The sequence below is a fragment of the Python bivittatus genome, unplaced genomic scaffold (assembly GCF_059951505.1).
Source record: "Python bivittatus isolate LINGU-HERP-01145 unplaced genomic scaffold, Pbiv_v1 ctg000200_np1212, whole genome shotgun sequence".
Taxonomy (NCBI): Eukaryota; Metazoa; Chordata; class Lepidosauria; order Squamata; family Pythonidae; genus Python; species Python bivittatus.
The window spans coordinates 7,973,202-8,001,164 of record NW_028277040.1 but is presented as its reverse complement, the minus strand read 5'-3'; the positions used below and the strand labels follow the sequence as shown (position 1 = coordinate 8,001,164).

Sequence of the window (27,963 nt, the reverse complement as noted above, 5' to 3'; positions counted from 1 at the left end):
CACGTGCATGTTGCTATATATACTGCCTAAATTTGTTGTAATTTTGGACTTTGTTGTATGCCACTACGAATCAGTATGATTCAGCAGCATATAAATCCAATAAACAAATAAAATGAAAATTGCATTTTTAGGAATACTCACATTAAAACACAGAATTTATATAAATATTCATACATCTTTATTTTAGTCATCCAACTGGCAATGCCTTTTCCTTGAACAAGCCTTTGTTAACACAGACTTATCCTCTAGCATTCCTTGTTTGTTCATCAACTCTCCAGTTTGTTGATATTGGAGATTTTCAATAGATTTTAAAAAATGATTATGACGCCAGGTACCCAAACTAGCCTCTGTACTGCTTTTTCAGCTAGTCTGGTATTCTTGACGAAATTGAATCTTAAATAAGGGAGATAGCAATCAGTTCAGGAACACTGTCTGGATTACCAATAGAAAAAATATAATTTGATTTTAAACATTTTGAACATCAACATTTAGAATTTCTCTCCTGTGAAATGTTCAAATTAAAAAAGTTAGCCCATTGCAGCTATTGAGCAAAAGGGTTAGCGTGAATTGTCACATCTTTAATATGGACATCATTCAAGGGACGAAATGTCTTTTCATTTACAGGCAACTTCTCCAGCTCATCCAGTGTATCCAAGCCATCGATTACTCTACACGGAGAAATAAACAAAAATAGTAATGAGAATCTCCTTGCATAGAAAGGCACATGCCTTCTCTCATCTTTGTAAGAAGCTGTTGTGGGGATACAAGCCCATTCACAAATAGCCGGCCGTGGTGCCTATGGCCAAAGACAAAACGCCTCTTGAAGAACAGAATGGTGAGATAGCTTCCTGTCATACTCTCCTGTCCCCTAGGATACTCTCTACCAACTTAGCTTACTGTTATCTTTTTACTAGTCAGGCTTCCAAGGAAAACACTGAAATGTAGTCACCCATGATTTTAGTTTTTCAAGGAAGTCTGTATGATAGAGAGACATTACTATAAATAATTATGATGTTATGTAATGGACATCAGTTCCTAGAATTCTCCCGTGAACATGGCCATTGCTGTGATTTCTGGGAGTTGCCCATGTATCTGGAGAGCACTCTAGGTGGAGAAAGTTGTGCTTTGGTTTGACATTTGCAGCAAAAAAGTAAATAAAAAGGCTTTTTTAAAAACTAAAGTCAGGTGGGGCAGGTTGCTTAAAGAGTAGCAGAGGAGGTATCTGGGATAAATATGGGTTTTCCCCCCATAAACCATGCAGTGTCTCCACCCTACTAGACTCTTTTTAATTCTATGGTATGCAGTCTTTTATTTTATTCAGTAACATTGGATCACTTACTTCCCAAAGACGGTGTATTTCATGTCAAGATGTGGCTGTTTGCCATAGGTGATAAAGAACTGAGATCCATTTGTATTTGGACCATTGTTTGCCATGGAAACAACTCCACGGACACTGTGCTGAAAGTGAATCAGGAAATTAGAATATATGTACTAGTAAGTATTTTTTTTCATTTATTTCTAATATTTCTGTTCTACTTTAAGGCAGCTTACAGTATAAAACTCTAAACAAGCAAAGACTTGGCCTATCTCTGGGCTGATTTGCTTACTTCAGTCTTTTCCAAACTTGGGACTGTAAGGCTCTTTACTGTTTTCCGTTACAACATCCTCTTTAGTAACTTGTCAGTGCAAGTGTTCCAAAAAGGAAACCGAGACTAAAATTCATGGAACTAAATACAAGAACCACCCCAGTCCCTGCAATAACTTTGACAATGTTGCCTTTTGTTCTGGCCATCCCAGATAAGTAGAAGGTATGGGTCCTACTGATGGATGGATGGAAACCCTGAAGCAAACTATAATTACATAAAACAAACCTAGATTTCGCATTATGACTCAACTAGGGCAAAGACTATTGGGTCTATTCAAGACACTACCTACTTGCAGTACCCCATGCCCCAAACCTATCCCATTCCCAAATATCCTCCTTTCCACAGAGGGAATGGGAATCAGGTGAGCAATGCAATCTTCTTCCATAGTTAGGTTCATAGCTACCTTATGCTCAGATAATTTTTAAAAAAGAAAATGTATAACTTGAACAAGGAACTGCAATGGAAAGAAGAAGAAAAAAATCACCTTTAAGTATTCACTGTATTCATCTTCAAACTTCCTGCCCCAAATACTGTTTCCTCCTTTCCCAGAACCTGAAGTAATCAGGAAGAGGAAAGGGGCGGGGGGAGAGAGAAGAGAGAACAGGAACAGAAACAGAAACATGGGTCAAGTGGGCTTCAAAATCAAGGCACAAAGTCAACCGCACACAAATCTTATCCCCATAAATCCAGGTACCCTCCTGTCTAGCACAAAATTTCTATGTCCCCAGTTCCTCAAAAAAATGAGTAAGTAAGAAAGATGGAGAGGTTTTCTCTCATTGGGGCTGGAGTTTCTGAAAAACACAATAGATGCTTACTGTTCTCTAGCTGCTCAAACCTCAGGCAACCTTTAAAAGACCTCACTCTTATGTCCTAGAAGATGGTGTCCTCAAAATGTGTTTTTTGGATCTGTCGAATATACTGATCTATACAATAGATAGCTTTTATTTGCCTTTTTAAAATTCATATCTAAAGAACTACTGTTTAGCAAATTATTTTGCAAAATTTACATAGCAAATTCATAAAATTACAATTGTCCTCATCTTTGCAGTAAAATGCTTTTCTTAGTCGTATGGTAGTATTGCTTCAGGAGAATGGTGTAATATATCTAACTTTTATAAAAGGAATTACCAGTTGGGTCTCCCGTCTGAACCATAAAGCCTTTGATATTCCGGTGAAAAGTACAGCCACTATAGTAGTTACTAGCACAGAGAGCCAGAAAATTCTAAGGAAAGAACCAGAATGCCAGTTAAGAAACACACTGTGATACAAAACATGTTATACTCATTCCAAAGACTTGCTTAGACATAACAGCCACATCCAAATATCATGGTAAAATATGGCTGAATGACATGTGATTAACCTTCCAAGCACCCTCTGCTAAGCCACCACTGACTGAATTAGTGGGAAGCCCCAGGATCAAACAAATCAGTTCTAAACTATGCGTTTTGAAAGCTATGTCATTTAAACAAATCAACAATACAATGCAAGTAAAAAGTGTGAACTAAAATGGATGGAAACTAATATTCAATGCAAAACCATAGGAAGTCAGAAATAGTAAGTTTATCTGGTGTTGCTATTCTGTCAAAACTAAATGTGTAGATGTAAAAGGATTTGGCCCTTAACTCTGTAAAGTACAGCAGAATGCCTATTAAGATATGAAAATGGTTAGTGAAAAACAGCCAACAGTGATACTGTCTAAATGTTTGGAGATTATAGTTCCTAAAACTCCCAAGCAACATAGCCAATAAATTGTGCCTAGGAATTCTAATCCCAACACACCAGATTAAAGAAATATAGTGGGATGGGCTTAAGGGAGATAAACAAAGCATATCTACCATTAGAAGAGAATATGTATAGCTCAGGGTTGAACTGTGGAGTCCTTGGGGTTCTCTGAGCTTGGTTGTTTTCTTGCAAACATTTCGTTACACAACTAGGTAATATCTGCATCCCATTCTAGCCCTGAAGATGTTACCTAGTTGGGTAATGAAACATTTGTAAGAAAACAACCAACCTCAGAAAACCCCAAGGACTCCATATCTACCATGTTTTGTTGTCTTATCTCTTATACTGAGAATTTTTATAAAATCTGAATTGTTCCTCTGTTCAGTGGTATCTTTTATTTTCATGACTTACTTCACAAGCTTTTGGTGTTCGTTCACAGAATAACTCTATTTTAATATCTCCAACATCAGTGTGCAGTGTGACAGCCTGGAGGAGGAATTGAACTATATTATATATATATATATATGTGTCAGGGAAATATGCACACTTTTATATTTTTTTCACAGCAGTCAACAAACAAAAAAGCAGTTAAATATACTACAGCAATCCAATTAAAATAACTGGTTGTAAAAGGACATACAGTGTATATATGCCTCTCCACGGGATAACAGAGTTGCTTCTTAAGAGTACTTTGTTGGAGAAAGCTAATTTAAACCCCAGTTCATAGTCCTTTTGCAGAGAATGCAGTAGTCAGCTTCTGCATTTCAAATGTGGGGCTCAGAATGGGTGTGTACGATAGGCAGGACCCAGCTTTAGTCCTGGTTAGCGTAGCCTTGCTAAAATCAACCAGGCAAGTCAATCCTAACTTCAATCATAATTTTTCATCATCCTAGTCTCAGCAGGGCTAATTCGAGATCCAACCCCCATTAAGATATAAATCAAGTTTTATCTTGGTCTTCGAACAGGCAGGTTGTCTGATCTTTCTTCACAGAAATCACAAGGCATCGATTGGCTTCGGTGTAACAGCCCAAAGAACAGGGGTAGTACTGGATGGCTGATCAGGTCAACTCAATAAGGCCTCTGGCCAAGCGACCCGTCTTTCAGCAATTCCCTATTCCCCCCAGGTGCAAGGATGCCAGGGGGACCCTACAGCGGAAACGTACGCGGACGCGAGGCCCCGGTATGGAAAGGCGTTCCGCGAGAGCGAGAGGTCGGCCCACGCTGCACGCGCCGCGCCAGGTCTCGAAGCCGCAAGCCTCACCATCTTTGCCGGTTAGCGGGGGGAAGCAACGCGCCCGTGTCTGAAGGCGTCCCGAATAGCAGCGCCGCTGAAACCAGCGGAAACGCAGCACATGGTAAAGAAACCCGGGGCGAGCAGAGCAGTTTCTCAGGCTAAAGGCTTTGGGAGTTTCCTGACTGCTCTGGTAAGACGGCCGCAGAAGGGGCAAAATCAACGAGGCCCTCGGCCGTCCCTTAGCTCGGCATCCGAGGTCCTGCGCTGCCTTCCCGCGAGGAGAAGAGCAACGAAGGCGCGCGAGCCCAAATGTGCACGCGCTCCGCCTTCCTATGTTGTCTTCGGCACTCAGGCCCGGCCCCGGATCTGCCGCGGTCGGCCTTTCTCCCGCCGGGCGCCGGGCGCCGCTTCTGCCGGGCGGCAGAGGGGGAAGGAGGCGCTTCGGCCGGCCGGCCTGCCTGCCTGCCTGCCTGCCAGACGGGAGTTGAGAGCGTTGTTCATACGCGGTGGTGTTTTTCCAGGAGGGGGAGAATGAAGCAATTTATTTCAGGAATCTGAGGAGAGCTTGGCTGTCTGGGTAAGGAGGCAGTCGCAAAAGGACGGCGGGGGCGGGGGGGGGACGATTGCAAGTTTATCGTTCCTTTCTTGGGAAAAAAAATCCCCTTAAAATCAGGAAAGCTTACCTGGGAGGAACTGCGCGTTGGATAGAGCTCCAGGAACTGTAACATATGGCAGGGTTTAACAGGGAGTTAAGAAAGGTTTTCTCTCCCGGTGATCGTGCGGGCAAGTGGACTGTTATTTTGTATTTTATGACGTTTCTCGTATTTTATCTTAGGAATTCATTCAAACAAACCAACGTAGATCGCTAATACTACATGAATATTCTCCAGTAACTGCTTGTTCACTCTTCTACCTTTCTCATGTATTTGATTGCAGCTTCCCTGATCTGAGATTTACATCCTAGGTGAGCACTAATTGCTGTTTTGAAGGATCTGAATAATTCTGAAGAGATGTGACCCTCCTGACTTTCCCTTTCAAAGCCCTTTTTATTAGTCGTCTCATTTTTTGAAAGCTTGCTCTTTGGAAATCAAACTTCACTATTTGATTCGGGTGTGTAGGATTTTCTTCTCTGGATGTATGATGATGTTGCAGTAATATGATTGACAGCCCTGTTTCTATCTTGGACAAGGCTGTGGTTGGATACACACTTTGTGTTCATGTTGGTTTGTTGAAGATGCCACAGTTAGCTGGATTCATTCATAACTCTATGCTATCAGTTAGGATTTGCAAACTCCAGTGGCAAGATCACACAATGAGTTAAATCAAAACCAAACAAACGGCATTATAGCTTTATCCAAGGTTCTCCAGAGTTTACATAGGCAAAGCTTCAGTGTTGTCAAAACTCACTCCAGGAGTTGGTCCCTGCTTTGACTGCATAAGCCCATCAAATTTGAGAACCCTGGTGATATGTATATGAACATGTAATTATCAAAAGTAGGAAAATAGGTAGGAGCATTATGTATGCCATCTTGAGTTGTACAAAATAAAGGTGGGATATAAATCTCATACTAATACTACTACTACTAATAATAATAAATTTCTTGCCCAACCAGTGAAATCATGGGTTGTAAAAAAGTTATGCAAGTTCATTTATCATTTTAGAAGGTTGCAATACATATGTTTAGCATGATGTGTGAACCTAGTTACATGGAACTACTATTGGTTCCTTGTTCTTTCCCCATTTTAACCATTTTTAAGGAAAACTAATTAACTGGGAAACCAATCATCTTGTACAAAGCAAATTCTCCAGCATCTCTATTCAGTAAGTCTCTTTAGGCTCTTTAATAAGTAAGTAAGTAAGTGGTTGCCTCCTGGTACTTTTTTGGGGAAAGGTGTTCACCTGCCCAGAAAAAGAAAGGCAAAGGTCAGATGGGAATGCTAGGGAACATCCTGAGATTCAAGAGAGGAACAATCTCTTTAGTTTGCGTTCTTGTAAATAGGTGTCATTAGCTGGTTCATCCATGACAGCTACTTTTGGCCCACCTTCCTAGGGAATTCCTGTCTCTGAAATGAATGTTGTAAACTGTGGACCATCTCAACCCACTGTGTGATAGGATTGACCTAAGGTAAAGCACCATTGAAGGCAGAAGGAGTCAATGCACGAGACTGAGCTATGTTTAGAAATGTGAGGAAAGTAGAAAATTGGGTGGGATTTCTTTCTTTTTTTTTAAGACCAGAAATCAAAGACATGGTCTTACATTCTCCATTCTCCATTTTGTCTGTTGTAGAAGTAAGATTGTTCAAGAAAATGCTGCGCTTGAAAATTGCCTGTGACTTTGCATTACCATTACTATTCAGATCTGCTTTGAACTGGGCTCATTTTAAGTTTTTCAGGTGGATATTTCCGTGGAACAATGATACATTTTTACATTGCACTTTCTGTGGAGCTCTTGGTGCTCTCTGAGCTTGGTTGTTTTCTTGCAGACTTTCATTGCAGTATCCAACCAGGTAACATCATCAGTGTGAGTGTGGGGTTTGCTGCCTGTTTATATGCAGTAGCTTGCCTTGCCAGTTTTGGCAGGGGTGTAGTTTCCTCTATGGTGGTTCCTTGATTAGCGCATTGTTTTCTGCTTGATTGTTTGTCTGGTGTTGATCCCTGCTTATCTGAAGGTGGGCTGCTGGAGGGGATGTGTTCTCTCTTCTTGTTTCCTTCTTAGGTTTAAGATGCTAATAGTTTCCCAGTTGAAACTGTGGTTGAGTCTGTCCATGTGTTGTGTGATGAAAACTTCTTAATTTCACTGCATCTTAGACCAAGCCAAATCCAAAAATGCTAGGGAATTCCTGGAAGCTTGGCATTCAGACAAATCAGCCATCAATAGACATATAGAGATGAACCACATTTACATAACATTCAAAAGAGACAATAAAAAACTTAGGAAGAAAACAAAAAGAGTAGAACACACCCCCTCCAGCAGCCCACATTCAGGTAAGCAAGGATTAGCCCCAGACAAACAATCAGGCAGAAAACAATAATCAAGGAACCACCAAGGAGGAAACTACACCCCTGCCAAAACTGGCAGGGCAAGCTACTGCATATAAAACAGGCAGCAAACCCCATCACACTGATGATGTTACCAAGTCAGGTAATGAAACATCTGCAAGCAAACCAGCAAACTCAGAAAGTACCAAGGACTCCACAGTTCAGCCCTGAGCCACAGATATTCTCTTCTATTAGATTATACTTTCTGTTCATTCTGGTTTCCCAACAATGTTTTTGCTTTTGGGTTTTCTAGAAATCTGCATGCCTCTGTGCTGCTTGAAGCTGGCTACACGACCGTTTTTGCAAGCACCATCCTTGATTGTTCAATCTTTGCGCTTCTTCATGGATCTGAAAGTCCTCGTTTCTTCCTTAAATGATTTTGCTTCACTTTCCCTGGCTGAAAGTTGGGACAATGTGGGGCTCTTGGTTGAGCCAAGTCCTCCTCATATTGTCAGTACCCTCTTTCTCACCAACGATTTGACCGAGGATGTGATGCAGGAAGCCCTGGAGAAGAAAGCAAACCTCATTCTTTCTTACCACCCACCCATTTTCCACCCACTGAAACGTATAACATGGAAAACATGGAAGGAGCGTCTGGTAATCCGAGCCTTGGAAAACAGAGTTGGCATTTATTCTCCTCATACAGCATATGATGCTATACCGCATGGAGTCAATAGCTGGCTTGCTACAGGACTGGGTGAGGCAATCTTGTTAGTAATTACACTATATATAAAATAAGAATCTGTGTGTGCCTGCAAGCCAAACACAAAATAAATAACAAAATCTTTGAGTTTTTAAATGTTGTTATGTTTCTATTCTTGCTAACATTTGATATTACTGGTTTCTGTTGATATGTCTCAGCAGAGGGACTATGTTAGATAAGTAAAATCTTTGTTACTGTTTAGGGACAAATGGCAACTAAAAACACAGAATGGATAAGATTATTTCAAACAATGACAAAATACTACACTGAAATATAAATTCACAACCAAACGTTATCTGTGGGGAGCTCTTCTCTCCCCATCTTGAGGTACCATACTGTTGGGCCCACTAGGTAGACCAGGCCATGAAATCAATTCTACAGGAAGGTTAAAAGTACTTTTATTGTACCAAAAGAGGTGAATATGTGTAGCTCAGGGTTGAACTGTGGAGTCCTTGGGGTTCTCTGAGCTTGGTTCTTTTCTTGCAAACGTTTCATTACATGGCTAGGTAACATCTTCAGTGCTAAAACGGGATGGGTTTGCTCTCTATTTATATACTGTGGCCTGCCTTGCCAGTACTGGTGGCTGTGGGGGTTTTGTTTTGCTCCTCTGGTAGTTCCTTGATTAGCATCTGTTTACTGCTTGATTGTGTGCCTGGTGGTAACCTTTGCTGATCTGGGTGATGATTGCTGGTGAGGTGATCTTCTGGTCTTTTGTCTCTTTTGAATAGTATGTAGATGCTGTTTATCTCTATGTGTCTGTTAATTGCTGCCTTGTCTGAACACCAAGCTTCCAAGAATTCTCTTCCATTTTTGGATTTAGCTTGGTCTGAAATGCTGACAGTTTCCCAGTTAAAACTATGGTTAAGTCTGTCCATGTGTTGTGAGATTAAGGAGTTTTCATCATGTCTTCTGACTGCTAGTTGGTGCTCATGGATGCGCTCTGCTAGTCTTACGTAATGTTTGTTACAGTCCTTACACTGTATGTTGTATGTAGATTTCTACGCAGCCCTAAAAGCAGCATTCAGAACGATAGGACTCAACCCAGAGACCTAAGAAAACATAAGGCAGACAATCATACCACAGATCAGAAGAACATGATATCAACACCAACTCAAAGCAGAGGACAGAGCACGCCTCAATAGCCTAAGGAAGGACCAAACCATCATCATCCTCCCAGCAGACAAAGGCCACACCACAGTTATTATGGATAAATCACAATACCTGCAAAAAGCCAAAAAGTTATTAGAAGACAAAGAAACTTACATCCCTGTTAACACCAACCCAATACAGAAACTAGACAACCTAATCAAGAGAACCCTCAATGACCTAACTAAGAAAGGCCAGATCACAAAGGAAGAACAGTGGCAGATGAAAAGCAATGGACCCATCTTCCCACGCTTCTATGGACGACCAAAAATACACGAGTCTGACATACCACTCCAACCAATTGTATCTTTACCAGGGACTCGAACATACAACATAGTGAAAGAACTGACAAAAAAGCTTGGACACCTCATAGAGAACAGTGAATATTCTATCAACTCCTCAGTACAGTGCCTCCAGAAAATCAAAGATGTACACATAAATGAAGATGAAATTATGGTCTCATTTGATGTCACAGCACTCTTGGTGTCCATAAACCCAGAACTAGCGAAAGAATCCATATCAGCAGTACTACACAACACACCTGACTTAACCATATACACCCAGATCGAAATACCCAGAATCATGGACCTCACCAACCTCTACCTCACCACCTATTTTCAGTTTGATGGACAAATATACCAACAAATCAGAGGCACACCGATGGGATCACCACTGTCAGGACTCATAGCAGAGATTGTAATGCAATGCCTAGAAGCTATAGCACTTACCCACATACAACCTAAAGTATGGATCTGGTATGTAGATGACACATTTGTTATAATAAAAAAGGAACAACTAGAGAAGACACATGAAACCATCAGCAACATCTTCAAAGGAATAAAATTCACCAGAGAGGAAGAAAACAACAACATGCTACCCTTCCTGGATATCCTCAGCAGAGGAAACAACAGTAAATTAGAAACCCAAGACAACCCACACCAATCAAGTACTCCATTACCAAAGTAACAACCCAACCTCCCACAAGAGGAGCTGTGTAAGAACATTATTCAAGCGAGCACATATGCATTGCCGCAACCCAGAACAGCAGAAAAAGGGAAAAGACCACCTATACAACATCTTCCAACAAAATGGATAACCATGCAACTTTATCAAAAAGTGCCTGACCACTCAACCTACTACAACACAACCTACACAAGCTATGAAAAGGATCACACTACCATACATCAGAAACGTCTCAGAAACCACCAAGACTATTACAACCACATGGCATCTCTGTAACACACAAACCAACAGAATCACTCCAAAATATCTTAAGTAAACCAAAAGACCCAGTAGCACAAGAAGAAAAAAAAGGAATCATCTACAACATACAGTGTAAGGACTGTAACAAACACTATGTAGGACAAACAGGCAGAAGACTAGCAGAGCGCATCCATGAGCACCAACTAGCAGTCAGAAGACATGATGAAAACTCCTTAATCTCACAACATATGGACAACCATAGTTTTAACTGGGAAACTGTCAGCATTTTAAACCAAGCTAAATCCAAAAATGCAAGAGAATTCTTGAAAGCTTGGTATTCAGACAAGGCAGCAATTAACAGACACATAGAGATAAACAGCATCTACATACTATTCAAAAGAGACAAAAGACCAGAAGATCACCTCACCAGCAATCATCACCCAGATCAGCAAAGGTTACCACCAGGCACACAATCAAGCAGTAAACAGATGGTAATCAAGGGACTACCAGAGGAGCAAAACAAAACCCCCACAGCCACCAGTACTGGCAAGGCAGGCCACAGTATATAAATAGAGAGCAAACCCCATCCCGTTTTAGCACTGAAGATGTTACCTAGCCGGGTAATAAAACGTTTGCAAGAAAAGAACCAAGCTCAGAGAACCCCAAGGACTCCACAGTACTTTTATTGATTTTGGCTATAATAACATAATTGTGCTGTGCCTCCTCCTTATTCTTGTACTCCAGTGAATTAGGGAGTGTCTGTCTCAGTTGTTTCCAAATGTTATCTGGAAGTTCTGGACTTAAAAAAAGCTTCAGCCCCTTTTGCCTAGCCAATGGTTCCTGCATATTTCTGTCAAGGTCATCTTCCTTACTCTGTACATGTAGTTATCAGGACATTGAATTGCCTTACATTTCTCTCCCTTGAAGAACAATGAGCTTAATTGTGGCTTTAAAGACTTCCTTAAAAATTATGATCTTGCCCTAAGAAAACATAGTCCGTAAAGGACTGGTGCTTAAGAATGCGAAATGTATAAGATAACCATCTAATTGACACCTTTTCGGAAGACTGATGTGATACGGGTCTTTTAATTCTACTACTACAGATTATCATAAGGTAACAATCCAACAAGGGTAGTTATGTCTCAATACTCTGTGCACAAATGATACTATACATATAAATGGCCAAGGGTACAGAACCTACCCTGTGAGTCTATGTGAATGATAAACATGGGTGATCAGGAATTCTAAGCAAAAATGTAGCAGGAATGCTACAGGAATGAAAGATCTCTGTCCCTCCTCTGCCATCTCCTTGCAAATCTGATTTAAAAAAAGATGTTGTGATCTGGTAATCTTTCAGCTATACAGTAGTTACAGGGCTGTAACTAATGGCTGTATTTAGCATGTAATACTTCAGCAGTCTGCTATCATCTTATAAAGCATTAAAATATTCATGTATTATCTCATTGGTACTCAGTAAAACTCAGCTTTCGTTAAGTTAACAACAGTATACTGGCAAAAATGTTATGGAAAGCATGTGATTTGGTGGTCGGCAAGGCAGAACTTAGTCAGGAGTTTGTGCAATTCATTTAATCTGCTGTTCTGCTTTTTTTCAGGTGCTTGTACTTCTGTTCCTCTGAAACCGGCTACAGCTTCCACTTACCCTGCAGGTGGGCCTTTCCGGGTAGAATTCAGTGCTGCTTCTGGTGAAAGCATAGAAACAGTTTTATCCCAGGTCCATGCAATGCCAGAGGTGTCACTCATCACAACTCAACCTGCCAGGTATTATAGGAGACTATCCTAGGTTATTTTTTTTGACCAGTTTCAGTGTGCTAAAAGAGCAGGTTCTTCATCTGTGACCAGACAGCATTTTTGAAAATGTGTAGAAAGAAAGTACATATTATTTTACTATGCTAAAAGGCACTCTGTGGAGTCCTTGGGGTTCTCTGAGCTTGGCTGTTTTCTTGCAAACATTTTGTTACCAGGCTAGGTAACATCTTCAGTGCTAGCAGGGAGTGGGGTTTGCTCTCTGTTTATATACAGTGGCATGCCCAGCCAGTGTTGGTGGGGGTGGGGGTTTTGTTTTGTTTTAATTTTCCCCTCTGGTAGTTTCTTGATTAGGGTATTGTTTACTGCTGTTTGTATGTCTGGTGATAATCTTGGTGTTAATCTCTTCTTATCTGGGTGATGATTGCGGGTGAGGAGCTATTCTGGTCTTTTGTTTTCCTTTTTATTCTCTTTTGAATAGTGTATAGATGTTGTTTATCCCTATGTGCCTGTTGATGGCTGCCTTGTCTGAATACCAAGCTTCCAGGAATTCCCTCGCATTTTTGGATTTAGCTTGGTCTAAAAGGCACTCTTTGAATCCTCCCACCTTGTGTTATACAGATAATCTGTGATAATGGTTTAAACAGCTTGCAAAAATATTCTAACTTAATTCAGTACCTGCAATCTGTTTCAGAGAATTCATCCAACTGTATTCAACTATGGATTTTTGTGTAATAACAAATTTTTGCTTTAAAACCATACCCCAAGAAATCAGTGTTTTTTCCTACTATTGGATGTATGTCTGATGAGGCATGCTGCTTTGTATTACATTTCAGGCCAAGCTCTTCATTAAAGAGCTAGGATGTCCCAGCGTTTTTTAGACTAGTATGACTAGCCTGATGGTGCATATTAAATTATGGGCATGAGCTTATACTGCCGTGCTATAAACCAGAGGAAGCAGCCTGTCCCCAGGCCAGAGTATTTATTTCTCTAGCAGATATTGTCTAATCCAACAGGCAGTGGCTCTCTAGGATTAGCCGTCGCTTTTTGACCTTTGACAACTTTTTAACTAGAAATGCCAGGGATTAAATCTGCAACCTCAGCTATGGAAAGCACATGATATTCTTTGATCCTACATTTCTTTGCGTGATGGGTCATCTCTCACTGATAAAATGTCCCGTCCCCTTTCTGTGATCCAGGTGCGGAAGTGGAACAGGGTGGATAGACTTGCAAGAGGCTACATACACCAAACGTCTAAGAACCCAGGAAGCAGCTCTGTAGTCTCTGACAGTCATGCTTCTGAACTAGGATCTCTCCCACCCCCACCACACATTTGTAGATCCCCAAGAAATAGGTCTTTCTCTCCACAAAAGTGACCCACTCCACTTGAGTCAGCTGAAGCCACAAATAAAGAGATGGAAATGAGAGCAATCAAGCTCAGTGTTATAGGCCTTAGATGGTGTTGTATCCTTGTCCAAATTTATGAATGGCCTCAAGCAACATTTTCATATGGCTGCCACATGACATGACAGGTAACACGAGTCCTGCTTCAACTTATCTGCCAAAGGCTGGGGGTGGGTGGGTGGGGAGCAGCACTAACTACATTTTGTGATCTGCTCACGTGAGAGAACCAGAGCTAACATTTAAATATTATTCACCGGAAACCTAAGAGGCATATTGTAAGGTTTTCTTATTAACATTTGTGTTCTAATTTTCCAAGGGTTGAAGGTGAAGAACAAACACGTGTCAGCTTGAACTGTTCTCAGCTAGCTTTGTTACAAGTGGTGGCCTTGCTTTCCCAGAATAGCCTCCTATATCAAAAGACTGAAATCATACCACTACACAAGGTAAACCGCATACAAACAGATCAAAGTATACTTTTACACAAAGTTTGCTTAAGAAAGAAGTATGCCCAATAGCTGCAAAAAGAATAAATCAAGATGAAGCAGTGTGATGGAGGAGGGCTTGGTTGCATCTCTTTTTAGCAAGGAAGCCAAAGAAATGACTTAGCAAAGAGATGTTTTGTTTCTAGCAGAAATAAAAAGGATCCTTTGCAGATACAGCTGCAGCTTCCTAGCATATCTTCAGTAAGTTTGAAGAAAGTGCCAGTAAGAGAACAGATTGCCGAGAATCTGGCTGTATCAGCTGGATCATATCTTTTCAAAAATGGGGATCAGCTGCTGCTTGTTCTCCATGTCAGCAATTCCTGAGAGAATCCAAGGTACAACCTCGAATGATTGCAACATCTGTTGTTGTTGTTCAGTTGTTAAGTCATGTCCGACTCTTCATGACCCCATGAACCATATTGCGCCAGGCCTTCCTGCCCTTCACCACCTCCCGAGTTTGCTCAGTTTCATGCTCATTGCTTCAGTGATGTTATCTAACCATCTCATCCTCTGCCGTCCTCTTCTCCTTTTGCCTTCAATCTTTCCCAGCATCAGGGTCTTTTCCAAAGAGTCCTCTCTTCACATTAGGTGGCCAAAGTATCTGAGCTTGAGCTTCATTATTAATCCTTCCAATGAGCAGTCAGGGTTGATTTCCTTTAAGATTGACTGGTTTGACCTCCTAGCAGTCCAAGGGACTCTTAAGAGTCTTCTCTAGCACCACAGTTCAAAGGCATCAATTCTTCGGTGCTCAGCCTTCTTTATGGTCCAGCTCTCACAGCCATACATTACTACTGGAAAAACCATAGCTTTGATTATGTGGATCTTTGTTGGCAAGGTGACATCTCTGCTTTTTAATATGCTAGGTTTGCCATAGCTTTCCTCCCAAGGAGCAAGTGTCTTTTAATTTCATGGCTGCAGTCTCTGTCTGCAGCGATCTTGGAGCCCAAATAAATGAAGTCTGTTACTGCTTCCATTTCTACCGCTTGTATTTGCCAGGAATTGATGGGTCCAGATGCCATGATCTTAATTTTTTTTAATGTTGAGTTTCAAGCCAGCTTTCGCACTCTCCTCTTTCACCCTCATCAAGAGGCTCTTTAGTTCTTCTTCACTTTCTGCCATTAGGGTCTGCATATCTGAGGTTGTTGATGTTTCTCCCTGCAATCTTAATTCCAGCTTGTGATTCTTCCAGCCTGGCATTTCTCATGATGTACTCTGCATATAAGTTAAATAAGGAGGGTGACAGTATACAGCCTTGTCATACTCCTTTCCCTATTTTGAACCAATTGGTTGTTCCGTGACTGGTGGTAAGTGTTGCTTCTTGGCCTGCATACAGATTTCTCAGGAGACAGGTAAGGTGGTCTGGTACCCCCATCTCTTTAAGAATTTGCCAGTTTGTTGTGATCCACAGAATTGAAGGCTTTTGCATAGTCAATGAAGCAGAAGTAGATGTTTTTCTGGAACTCTTGTGCTTTTTCCATGATCCAGCAAATGTTGGCAATTTGATCTCTAGTTCCTCTGCCTCTTTGAAACCCAGCTTGTACATCCCATAGTTCTCAGTTCACATACTGCTGAAGCCTAGCTTGTAGGATTTTGAGTATAACCTTCCTAGCATGTGAAATGAGTGCAATTGTGCAGTAGTTTGAGCGTTCTTTGGCATTGCCCTTCTTTGGAATTGGAATGTAAACTGACCTTTTCCAATCCCGTGGCCACTATTGCGTTTTCCATACTTGCTGGCATATTGAGTGTAGCACTTTAACAGGATCATCTTTTAGTATTTTAAATAACTCAGCTGGAATACTGTCATCTCCACTAGCTTTGTTGTTAGTAATGCTTCCTAAGGCCAATTTGACTTCGTTCTCTAGGATGTCCAGGTCAAGATCAGTGACCATACCAGCATGGACATCAGGGACATTAAGATGTTTCTTGTACAGTTCTTCTGTGTATTCTTGCCACCTCTTCTTAATCTCTTCTGCTTCTGTTAGGTCCCTGCCTTTTTTGTCCTTTATCATGCCCATCTTTGCACTATTGCAACATCCAGTAGAGCCTAACTTGAATATCTGTATCCTATTCCCATCTTTTCCTTCAGCCTATAACTAAATTCAGACTCCATGGCTGAAAAATAAAATGTTCCCATTCTCCCCTCTTCATTTTACCATTTGTTTGAAACAGCATTCTGGAGAACTGAAAAACTTGCCCACTGTTTTCTGAGACTTTGTGTATTAAAGTTTGTCGTATCTGAAATCTGGAAATAAGACAAGCATAACTATTGAGTAATTTGAGATAGATATGGAATGTGTGAATAAGTGAACCTTAATGTTCTCAAATTTAATACAATTTACATATTACAATCCATCCTATGCATGCTTAGTCTCATTTGAAAGGGGCTTGGTCCCAACTAAATTTGCAAAGGATTGGCAGCTATATGTCATAGTTGTTAGTGCAGCTCATAGGTGCATGTTAAAGACAAATTGGAAATATGTCATAGTCCTTTAGTATATCTTTTACTGTATATTTTTTGAAATGTTCTTGTATTTATGAAAACAGACATAAATACATGAATCTGTCTTCCTTATTAAGGTAAAAGATAACTGTCAGAGCACTTTCATCATAAGCATTTTATCCTTGGCTTCTTTTCAGCCTCTGCTTGCCGATACTGGAATGGGACGCTTATGCACGTTGCATGAACCGGCCTCAGTTTCTCTCTTGATTGAACGATTGAAAAGTCACTTAAAATTGTCTCATATTCGTCTAGCTCTTGGAGCAGGGAAATCACTCGGTATATATTTGCTTTCTCACAATTTATGTTGGGGTTGTGCTACTTGCTACCTAAACCGTTCATTGTTCTATATTTTGTGAGAGGATGCTTGATAGGAATAGAAGCATCTGGTTCTTGCCCTAAGTGATTTGATTTACTGATACATCCAAAGGAGCCACTTATAAAAACATTCAACAGTATTTCCTACTGAGTGTTTCAGGATAAAATATTGCTCTGCTCTGGAATTAAATAAAATTAGTCTGGTTCAGCCAGACCAGTCATTTAAATAACTTGGGTTGGGGAGAGGGGGAAGATATTTAAAAGTTCAGCACATCTAAAATATCTGGAAAGGACATCTTTAGTTAGACTAAAAAAAGTTAAGAGTATCTTTTCATAAAGGAGAGCATGAGAGAAAGAAATCCATATCCATCACTACACTTCAAAGACTCATTTGGTCACATGGTGTTGCTACAGGTGCTAGCTTATACTGGCTAGTTTCACCTAACACTAAACCATTGAGTCAGAGCATTGGCCTGCCTAGGCTAGAATTAACTGTTCTGACTGGCAGCAGTTCTCTTTTAACTGAAGATGAATGAACCTGCTTGTTTGTGTCTGTAAGGAAGACTGATGGCTTTTGATTACTGAAGGGCTAGGGAAATAAATGATGATCCAGTCATGTACACCAACTTGCAGCCCTTAATCTATTGCCTACTACTCTGTGTCATCTCAAGGAAAAAAACAAACCCCAAACTAACCACAAAACTTGAAGCATTTAACTATGCTAGTTTTTCTTTTTGTAGAGTCCCTGGTGAAAGTGGTTGCTCTTTGTGCTGGTTCAGGAGCAAGTGTTTTGCAAGACACAGAAAGTGATCTCTATCTTACAGGTGAGAAACTTTTTAAAACAGTTTGTTGGAAAAGCTGTGATAGTTGATACATTTTCTATGTTAACATTGTAGTACTATTCACTGGCTTTGTCTAAATAAAGTCTTAATATCCCCTTTTTGCCATACCCTTTAACCACTATTTATGTGAAATATGAAGAATTTGGTTTGCTGGAAGTAACCCAGATTTATAAAGTTAACTACAGTAATGCAGTAACTCACTTTGCATATGGAGACCTGGATTTGGAAAAATCTTTGATTCCCTGAAAGCCCTTCAGGTGGTTTGCTACATATCCCTATACTTCAGATATTTTTGCATATTTAAGAATGTAAATTATTCATTTGAATTGTTTTTACCTACTTCATCAGACAGACAGGTTCTCAGGATATTTTTAAGTAAGAACAGTAAATGAACCTTGCCTGAATTCTGAGTGCCTTGCTCCATCCTAACAGGCCTCCTCTTGATTGCATTGTAGGAGAGATGTCCCATCATGATGTGCTAAATGCTGTTTCCAGAGGGATCTCTGTGATCTTGTGTGAACACAGTAACACTGAACGAGGCTTTCTGTTAAAGCTGCAACAAATGCTGGCTGTGCATTTTATGAACAAGATCAATGTCATCATTTCTGAGAGAGACAGAGACCCCCTTCAAGTTGCATGAAAGAAACAAATGTTAAGGTGCGATGTAAGCGTATATCCTTGAGAGACTTAACAGATATATTGGCAAAAATATACAGTGGTACCTCGGTTCACGAACTTAATTTGTTCCGCGACTCTGGTCGCGACCCGAATTGGTCGCGACCCGAATCAAATTTTCCCATAAGGTTCAATGTAAATACGGTTAATCCGTTCTGACCCCTACGAATTTGGTCGCCAACCGATTTTGGTCGCGTCCTGAATCAAATTTTCCCATAAGGTTCAATGTAAATACGGTTAATCCGTTGTGAACCATATGTATTTTTTTTTTTAAACCACAAAAATATGAAACAAAATACAGTACAGTGCAGTACAAAGAGAGAGAACGCTAAACTTGCTCGATGCGACTTCTGGCGTGGAGGACAGGAAGGCGGGTGGGGAGGCGGTTATTGCTTGGAGGGAGAGTCCCCCTCCCTACAGGAAGCCACGACCACGTGTCATGGCAGGGAAAATGGCCGCGGATCCTCTTTGTCACCCGATGTGGAGTTTGCGGACGGAAGCAAAATTTTGCAAACAGTGCTGTTCGTGACCCGAATTGGTCGTGAACAGAAGCGTTCGTGACTCGAGGTACCACTGTACTTTGATTTCTAAAGTGTTAACAATATCATACCTGGAAATGAGTAAATGTCTGGTTGAGAAAGGGGGAAAAAATGACTTTATTACAGCTGAGAAAATTATATTTGAATGCTTAGATTTTTATTTTACATTTTGAGAGTATCAAGTTGGGGGAAAGCTTATGTGCAGTTTCTAGCTAACAGCATTCTCTCACTGAATATTCTTTCTGTCCAGTCATTTTTAATCTACCTCCTAATTATTTTACTTGTTCCACTACCCCATCCTTGTCCTCTTCCTTCTCCCACATTTTTGAGAGAGGTCAGTTTTGCTGATCCCTTGATCCTGGGAACTTCTTCTCAGGCACATCATTGTCACCCTAGTTTCTAATTGTACTTCCTGTATAACAATATTCATTTTTCATTGCTAGATTTGGATCCATTTCTCACTCATTAACATCAATCATACTTTTTCCTGTACTATCCATCAATATAATCATATAAACCTCTGAAGCTAAATTTACCTTCAGGAATGGTATGGTAGGAGAGGTGTTCTGGCAGACTCTAGAAACAATTTATTTTCAGTTAATGCTCTCTCAATATTTCAAAAATAGTTCTCTAAGACAAAGAAATAGTTACATAGCATAACAGAATCATACAAAAGGACACAACTGCACATAGTTATTTTTATTCAGAGAGTTTTTACATTACAAACAATGTAATTATCTGTGATATTGTTAAGAAAAACAATATGTTTACAGTTGCTTTTATTGGTGAAGACAACTCACAGCTGAAGTTCATACTTTTAAAATGGCTTAAACTGGGGGGGGGGATATTTTGTTCTCAATTAAGGCTAAAAATTTAATAAACTATGATATCCTACATCTCTGGTATCAATAGTTTATTTTGCTCAAGTCCAACCAGTTTCTTAACCCAATCCTTCCATCTCACATGACACACACTTGAAGACCAATAATGGTCTGTAGATACGATGTATTAAAAATACACCAGTCATTAGCTGAAAGGGATTCAGCTACTAATAGCCAACCACATGTATTATCAAACACAAGTTCTCCAGTTAAATCCTTATTTCCAGAAGACTTATGAACAGAAGGCACATTATTATTGATGGATGACATTTTCTTGGCCTATAATGGTATAAACTGGCAAAGGGAGAAACCTGAGCAGCTAAAAATTGGCTTGGCTTATACAGCATCATACTCCATTATTACAGGTAGATTAGACTCCTGAGATCTGCAAAATGGCAACACTGTAGGATAAAATCCAACAGTTCTTAACAGCAACTACCTTGACTGTGTGAGCTTTCAGACATCATTATCTTTTTGCAAAAAGTCAGCCAATGTTCCAGCATCCACAGGAATTAATAAATATTCCACTCCATCAACACCCTAAAAACAAACAAACTGAGAATTAGTTTAGAGATATAAAAATGGCAAGGTTTTTTTACTCAGTCCCACTCGTACATAATTGATATTTTGTCAGGAATCTATATGAAACAAATTTATGCTTGTGTTGCAATTTGTATAACTGAGTGAGAGCAATGTTTGGCTTCTATCAATAGCATAGTTACAAAAAATATGGCATTTTGTCTTCACTAAGAAATACATAATATGTGATACTCTACTGGCATTCATTAAGGTAGCCAGAATAATTCAGCCTAAATTCTTTCTGCAACTCAAACATGGTTAAGTAAGCACACAAGTTCACAACTCACACAAAATAGCACCTCACTTACCCTCTTAGTCCGAATGAGCTTGTGATCCCTGAATTCGGTGAGCTGAGCTCTAAGCGTTAGGTCGCTATTGACCAAGAAGGCCTCCCGACACCGTTGATACAAATCTTGGAAAGAAAGACCTAATAAAAGAGAAGGAAACGAAGCTTAACATCAAGCATAAAAAATAAAATCTTGTTCAAATGGATAACTCTTACTTCAATACCAAGGAACATCATCTAATCTAATCCATAGAATCTAATTCCTAGTGCTAAGAGTAATTTTCTTCTAAAACTTTCAATGAGAAATGCATGTATTAACAATTGTACATAAAATTAGTTTAAGACCAGAGCAAAAAATGCAGGTGAAGGCAAATGAAGCCACTAGTGTTCAAGCTCAGAACGTACTTGGAGCACATCTCAACATACGGTTCTGATCTGTCTGCATATACAGTGTCAGTTTGCACATGTTCTTCCTTTCTTTATACTCTGATTTTACCATCCATAAAATTTACCACCCAGTATCAATCCAGTAAGGTTTGTGCAGTCAGTAGCTCACAAACAAAAATTGCAAAGCTCATTTATATTGTGATTTGGATATAATGGAAATTATTGCTAAATCAGAAGCATGAGAGAGATTTTATGCTACATAATAGCTTGAGGATATGCCTGCACTAATCCAGTTGGCTGGCTGCCCACACTGCTCTAAGCCATAATGTAGCCTGTTCTTGGCTTAACTTAATGTGGGAACATACTCATGGTTTAGAATTAACTGTAAACTTGAACTTTATGAATGTTCAACAAAGTTTGGATTATGTATGAGCTCAGCCATTGTATGATCTTCATTTTCCTAGATATGTAGATACTTTGACAAAAATGTTATAATAAAGTAATTTGTTATTTTTGCACACAAAAACAATATGCACCAGAATCTATCAGTGAGAAACAGCACTGGAATTTGTCTACATGTATACACTAATTAATGTACAGTCAAAGGCTTAAATGACCAAACTCACAGAAGCCAAGACTTAGCTGTTTGGTGAATTAGGGAAGTGGAACAACATGAAGGGAGGCATGAAAACTGCACTGCAAGCACTTCCTAAACAGCTATTTGAGTGGGCTAGTGTGAGCACAATTTAAATGGGAACTGTGGATAGAGACAGCCATTCCATTGCACCATCCTTACGATTTAAATTGTGTTCCTTGTGAGGGAGTGCTTAGAGGAACCTTATAACCTAAATAAATTAAGATCCATTAGCCCAAGGGCAGAGTTGGTACTGGCTGCAAAGCCTCAGACTGCTCTTAAATATTTTCCACTTTACTTCCTAGCTTAGTGATCTCTTTAGTTTAAAGCTATATCATATACCAAACTCTTGTCTTGACAACTCTAGTTTGACCTCCAGAAAACAAATTACAAATGCATGTTACCTAGATAGGAGGGATTATCCTTATTCTCCAACTGATACTCTACCAAGAGCCTAAAAATACCCCTGAAAAGAGAGACAACCATGTTAATATAGTTAAATACAACAAGAACCATACACCCACTCTTTGTTTAGCGACTACCTCGATTAGCGACCATTCGCAAATATGATAGTAATCAAAAATTAATTTTCCAACCAATATGCACATTTATGACCAAATTTTGTGCACCTGAAAGCAACGCAGGCCAGAGTGAAAGTAATGCTAGCAGAACTGTACAAGAGAACTTTATCTGAATAAGACAGCAGCAACCAGTGATCTTCGCATCTCTCTCAGTCATGTGTTCACTTAGCAACCATTTCACTTAACAACCTGCTTGTTGGAACAGAACTCAGTCACTAAACAAGGAGTGGGTGTACTTTTCTTCAATGAGAAAAAAAGTTCTAAGAAGAATCCATACTCCTCACACCATTTATATGTTCTTACTTTTATATTTTATTTTGCAATTCCACTGAACACTGGAATAGTTCTTGCTATTCCATGCATCAGTGTAGCTGCTGTTTTTTATCAGTAGGTTTTTCTCTTCCCAAAGAAAAAAACCTTTTTTATATTTATACTTATCTAAATTTAGCCATTTATTTGTGTGCACATAAGACAGAAACACCATCTACTTTTAAACTCCTCATTTGTGAAGGAAAGGAGAAAAGCACTATGAGCAAAATCATTCCCCCAGAGATACGACTGGCCCCCACCTTGATACTTTCCTGGAAGGCCCTGGTTTTGCCAGCAGGCCTGGGGACCCCAGGCTGAGACAGAGCCAATGAAGTGGTTGATTTGATTGTGTTAGTAGCCGCCACGGGGTGCGGGGGGTTGATGGGCTTTGTGTATTGTGTATTTTAATTCTGTAAGCCACCCAGAGTCATCATGTGTGAGTTGGGCAGCCATATAAATTTGTTTAAATAAATAAATAAAATAAATCAAAGAGTTGGGTTTTACCTCAGCTATGTTATAAAAAATATTAGAACACATTGATTCTGAGGAGCTCAGGGCATCACATATCCTTGAGTGGGGCACTGGTAGCCATAGTTCAGCACATTTGGAGGGCCGCAAATTCCCTATCCCGCACTAGGAAAAGACGCTGTTAAGATATTTCACAACCCCTCTTCTAATGTATAAAAGAATTCTGTTTTCAGTATTAATCTTACATGTTTTTTTTTCTTTCTGGTCATAGGAAAGAATCTCTCCTGTTCCTCACAGACTATTTCTTACCTTGCATTAGAAGTAAGACTGCAGAGAACATGTGTGAGGGAGCTCAATGCCAAAGATCCAGAATGCTGTACCAAGAGAGAGTTCTCATAGGATGTTTCTTCTACATAAGGACTGAATGTGGTTGTTTCATACCACAACCAATTATACATACTTTGTTTTGCTTGATCCCACACTATGAGTGCAGAAGACAAATATCAAAAAGAAAGAATTAGGTGTAGTAAGAGGAGTGGAGAATACATCCCACAAAATTTTGGGCAAACTATAACTCTGGAAATGGCTTTCCACACCAGCTCTGGTGACATACCAGCATAAAAATGGCAGAGAAAGTAATTCCAAAATGCTACCTGAACTAAGTTCTTTTTGTGACAGATTGTTCTTTGAATAAGGTCTGATACTAATTAGAAAGGAGCACATATCTTTAGGGCAGAGGTGTGGTTTAAGGGACTCATTTGGCCTTTGGGTGGCAAACTAGGGAATGCACCCCAAACAAGACAAAAAACAAAATGTAATTTAATACAGATATAATTAAATTATTAAACACAATTTTATCCCATTGCATTATTCTGTCACAATTTCAAAGCCTTTTGGGTGGTGCCCAAGACTTTCAGAGGCCTCATGCAAGTCTGAAGTGTCAAGTCATGCATCTCTGCTAAAGTGCAATTATAGTATCAGCTGAATAGCCATTTCTATTGCCTTATTTTTTATTAAAGAAACCACATTGGATTCTCACCATGAAGGCTCCTTCCAGTTGGTCTGACAGAGGCATCTAGAGAATGAATTAACTCACCCTATCTCCTAGAACAAGAAACTTTGACTAGACCAGTTCCACCTATCAGCCCAGTCAGTTTCTACCATGACACAGCTATAGAAAAAACAACTGGAGGGAAAATTTCCAAGGATAACCATATAGACGAATGTTTAACTAATGTAAAGATGGAAGGCCAAGCCACTGTCCTATGAATCTTAATTAAAGAAGCATAGGTAGAAAAACCGCTGATGTAGATGCCATCTGAATAAATACGACAGTAGCTTCTAGTCCATTACACAATGCAAGTTAGAAAGGGGCAAATATTTGAATATTGATTTCACTATAAATAGGGCTTTCATTTGATATACAACTGTTGATGGAATTTTCTTGTAATGGCTTCATTAGCTTTTCTACAATAAATCTACTTATCAGAATTTTTGTGTCTGAAAGTCTATACTTGCAATTTCTTGTCTATCCAGTCAAGATAAGTCTGGTGCTTACAGAGAAAGGTTCGAAGAAGAGAAAATGATATACAGTCAGGACGCTAGGTAATATAGCTTCTCCAAAATCTACGGAGCTGAAAATGACAACATTCTGTCTTTCTGATAGACTTCAATAGAACTGATGAGAAAACCACAGTCTGCCTTCTGAGTGTGTTACAATGAACATTTCTCTGTGTGAGTACATCTGGAATGATTGAAATGACTCTGGGGATCTATTCACTAGCTAAAGAACCTCAGAAAATCAATGTTTTCAAAGTAAATAGTCACTGGAATTTCTGTTGCCTTCTGCATTATGATTTTTCATTGCATCCAACAGCTCAAAGAAATAAATACAGGGTAAAGTGTATTGCAAGCTTGGTGATGGGGGAGTTCACTGCATTCACTGCCGTGGCTCTCCCTGATAGGAACCTAACATAGTATCTTGGAAGCAGGACTGAAAATAGCAGAACACTGTTAGTCTGATCTAATTCTATGCTCTTTGGGTATGTTGTGCCACAGATAAGTAAGGTTTGTCACCTGCTTGTGAAAGAATTTGGATTTTGATGTCTAATAATTCATGTGACAGTCTGAAGATGTTAAATAAGCATGCTTCACTTGGTGGAAAAAAATGCTGTATAAAGCCATTTGGACTTGCCCTAAGCCTTAGCAAACAAATGCCATACCTGTTTCTCTGACAGGAAATCCTGAGCAGCGAACTCTTGGCAGTGTGCTCTCCATCATGAAAGGCAGCAATCACTGACTGAGGCTGCCCACTACCTTCAGGAAAACCTTACCTATAGAAAAATGGTATAACATCCACCTGTGGATTTTGATATATAAACCTCATGCAGCGGTGTGCATGGTATAGCAAGATAAATATATTTCAAATCTATAAAGGGCATGAAATCTGTAGAAGTTATATTTTGAGTGTTTAGAGATTGTTAAGTTACACTTTTATGCTGAAGAGCCGACGTATTATTGTGAACAATTGATATAAGCATTCTGTGTTTCTATATTTATGTATTCAAAAACTGATATTAACTCTTAATTTTAATGGTATATAATGTGTAATTTTAGGACAATTGAAGCCAGGTGTACAAATTATTGTAAATGATCTTTTAATTATAATTGACAAGTACCTTGACTAGTATACTTCGGATATACAATCCCTTATTTGGACTGGACATATTTAATGTCTTTCCCTTCTTTTTAATATTGTACTGGTCTAATTGACTAATAAATGAAATGACACTTTTATGCTGTATTTTAAATGTAGAGTACACTACCATTCTCTTAGCCAATTTGGAGTTACAAAGATGGAGTTGATTCATAAGACATGGTTTTTAATTTTTAGGGGGTTTTTTTGTTTATTTGGCCTGCTATGCTCACAAAGAAAGAAGGAGGTAAAACAAAACAAGTAAAAGAGAAATGAGCTCTAGAAAGAGACTAACTCTATCCTAGACAAAGGCCTATAATGAACAACTGGCTGGCAGAGTTTGTGAGACTAAGCTGGTCACCCATTTCCTGCCACGTTGAAGGGGCAGAGTGAATTAGCCCATTCTGTGGATGCCTCTGCATGCCAATCGGGCAGGGACAAATTAAAATTAATTAAATAAGTTTGCATGTGTCTGCAAAAGTATAGCAGCCTCATAAGATTAGTACTATCATCCTGGTAGTGAAACAATATCTTTAACATTTATTTGTAAAAAACTTTATAAAAAAACCTTGCTAACATAAACCATGATCTGAAACTGTCTTTGAATTATTCTCAGATTCTGGTTTATCCGTTCAAAATAAATCATAGTCTTTAAGAAAGTTAAATATAAAATTACACTCATAATACCACCATTGTTAAAATGTACATTAAAAAACAACAACCTTAGAATGCATTATACTTGTACCACAACAGGACTTGTTACTACTTTATGATGAATTTACATACAACATACATAGTTTGAAAAACCCAGTAACCTACTGAGTGGTGCATTAATATGATCAATAGATGCTATGAGGTAGACATTGGAAAGTGAAGACAATTGTCCTAGGATTTGCTGATTTTTATCTCCTCTTAACATCTGACTGTCCAAGTTGTGGATGAGAAGATATAGCTCCAGGGAAGCATCTGGCAAACAACAAGAAGAAAAATAAATACCAATAGTCAAGGATCAAAAATAGGATATGTACAAAATGGTTACAGGATTGGAGTCTGTATTTAGTATTTATATGAAAAAAAATGCCACTTTTTGAAATTAAAGTTTTCCCAGAACAGCTTACAAACATTTTTAAATTGCAATTAAATTTATTCTTAAAACAGTAGCTTACAATAATCTGCATTACATCTTCATTAAATTAATAACCTACATTAAACCTTCATTAGTTAAACTATATATACATTTGACATACTTGTACAATCATGATAGGATTGAGCTTTGTGATGGGCAAAGTTGAAAAGGGGAAGACCTCTGATTGGGATGAACTGAGACAGAAATCCAAGGATACCAGAACTGCAGTAAAAATCTTGGTGTATGACCCCTATCTTTTGGGGGGGTCTTGGGGATTCAAAACCTACTGCCAGACAATCTGTCATTCCAAAGCAGGAAACCCAGCATTATTTCAAAGCCTACTGGATCAAGTCCCACAATTTCTAATTTTCTACTAGATGCAATTTGACTCATCTCAGATCATCAGCAACAATATATCAAGAATTTTTAAGGGAGCAGTACACAAATTTCTAGAATGACCGCCCATGTAGTTTACCTTCTTTAAATCTTTTTAGGATGAAGTCCACCTGGTCCTGGGGGCTACGAAAGGTACCCAAGTGATTCAATACCTCTTCTGTTACAGAATTCAAAATCTGGCATGGAAAAATGGCAGGTCATCATCTTCTTTTAACACTTTATTTTTAAACATTCTTAGAAGAATTAAAGAAGAAGCTAAAAATGAATTTTTGATCATTATGTACTTCGACAAGTTCTAACATTCCTGTACTGAAAGCAAAATACAGTAGAAAAATTCTCACAAAATGGAGAAAGAGTTTTAACATAAATCACATAAAAATGCATAATAAGCGAAGGAAGATTTCAT

At 39.3% G+C, this 27,963-nt stretch overlaps 3 protein-coding genes across 11 annotated transcripts in view; 1 reads left to right on the top strand and 2 right to left on the bottom strand.

Moving 5' to 3' along the window:
- Window positions 1–155: 155 nt before the first annotated feature.
- PPIL3 (peptidylprolyl isomerase like 3) lies at window positions 156–5,128 on the bottom strand (the record flags this gene model as incomplete). Its single annotated transcript, XM_088135815.1, has 6 exons — window positions 156–668; window positions 1,340–1,458; window positions 2,131–2,198; window positions 2,775–2,868; window positions 3,780–3,854; window positions 4,532–5,128. Coding segments are annotated over 6 exons (1,080 nt in total), but the record flags the coding sequence as incomplete, so codon positions are not given.
- NIF3L1 (NGG1 interacting factor 3 like 1) lies at window positions 5,019–23,749 on the top strand. 5 transcript variants are annotated; one of them, XM_025166508.2, is made up of 9 exons: window positions 5,020–5,179; window positions 5,539–5,566; window positions 7,896–8,339; window positions 12,308–12,473; window positions 14,179–14,305; window positions 16,982–17,120; window positions 17,900–17,983; window positions 18,457–18,658; window positions 23,612–23,749. In XM_025166508.2, the coding sequence occupies exons 3-8, from the start codon at window positions 7,904–7,906 to the stop codon at window positions 18,639–18,641; spliced, it is 1,137 nt and encodes a 378-aa protein (XP_025022276.1). In that variant the 5' UTR covers window positions 5,020–5,179; window positions 5,539–5,566; window positions 7,896–7,903; the 3' UTR covers window positions 18,642–18,658; window positions 23,612–23,749. The 5 variants fall into 5 exon arrangements, with proteins under 5 accessions (XP_025022278.1, XP_025022276.1, XP_007428055.1 ...); XM_007427993.3 differs by having other exon boundaries at window positions 5,024–5,179; window positions 5,438–5,566; XM_025166510.2 differs by lacking the exon at window positions 5,539–5,566 and having other exon boundaries at window positions 5,019–5,179.
- Window positions 19,900–27,963, bottom strand: part of ORC2 (origin recognition complex subunit 2) — a 24,079-nt gene continuing 16,015 nt past the window's right edge. For all 5 annotated transcript variants that reach the window (XM_015888034.3, XM_025166505.2, XM_015888035.3 and 2 more), the window contains exons 13-18: window positions 27,637–27,733; window positions 26,855–27,001; window positions 23,650–23,821; window positions 22,387–22,448; window positions 20,984–21,102; window positions 19,900–20,636 (exon numbers count right to left, since the gene is read on the bottom strand). In XM_015888034.3, coding sequence (XP_015743520.1) covers window positions 20,553–20,636; window positions 20,984–21,102; window positions 22,387–22,448; window positions 23,650–23,821; window positions 26,855–27,001; window positions 27,637–27,733 — 681 coding nt within the window. In that variant the 3' untranslated portion in view covers window positions 19,900–20,552. The remainder of the gene's footprint in view (window positions 20,637–20,983; window positions 21,103–22,386; window positions 22,449–23,649; window positions 23,822–26,854; window positions 27,002–27,636; window positions 27,734–27,963) is intronic.

Bases quoted from the DNA above. Each gene is read 5' to 3' on its own strand.
- NIF3L1 (XM_025166510.2), top strand. From the start codon at position 7,904: ATGCCTCTGTGCTGCTTGAAGCTGGCTACACGACCGTTTTTGCAAGCA. The intron at 8,340-12,307 runs GTGAGGCAATCT...GCTTTTTTTCAG, and splicing joins CTGGCTTGCTACAGGACTGG to GTGCTTGTACTTCTGTTCCT. The intron at 17,984-18,456 runs GTGAGAAACTTT...ATTGCATTGTAG, and splicing joins AAGTGATCTCTATCTTACAG to GAGAGATGTCCCATCATGAT.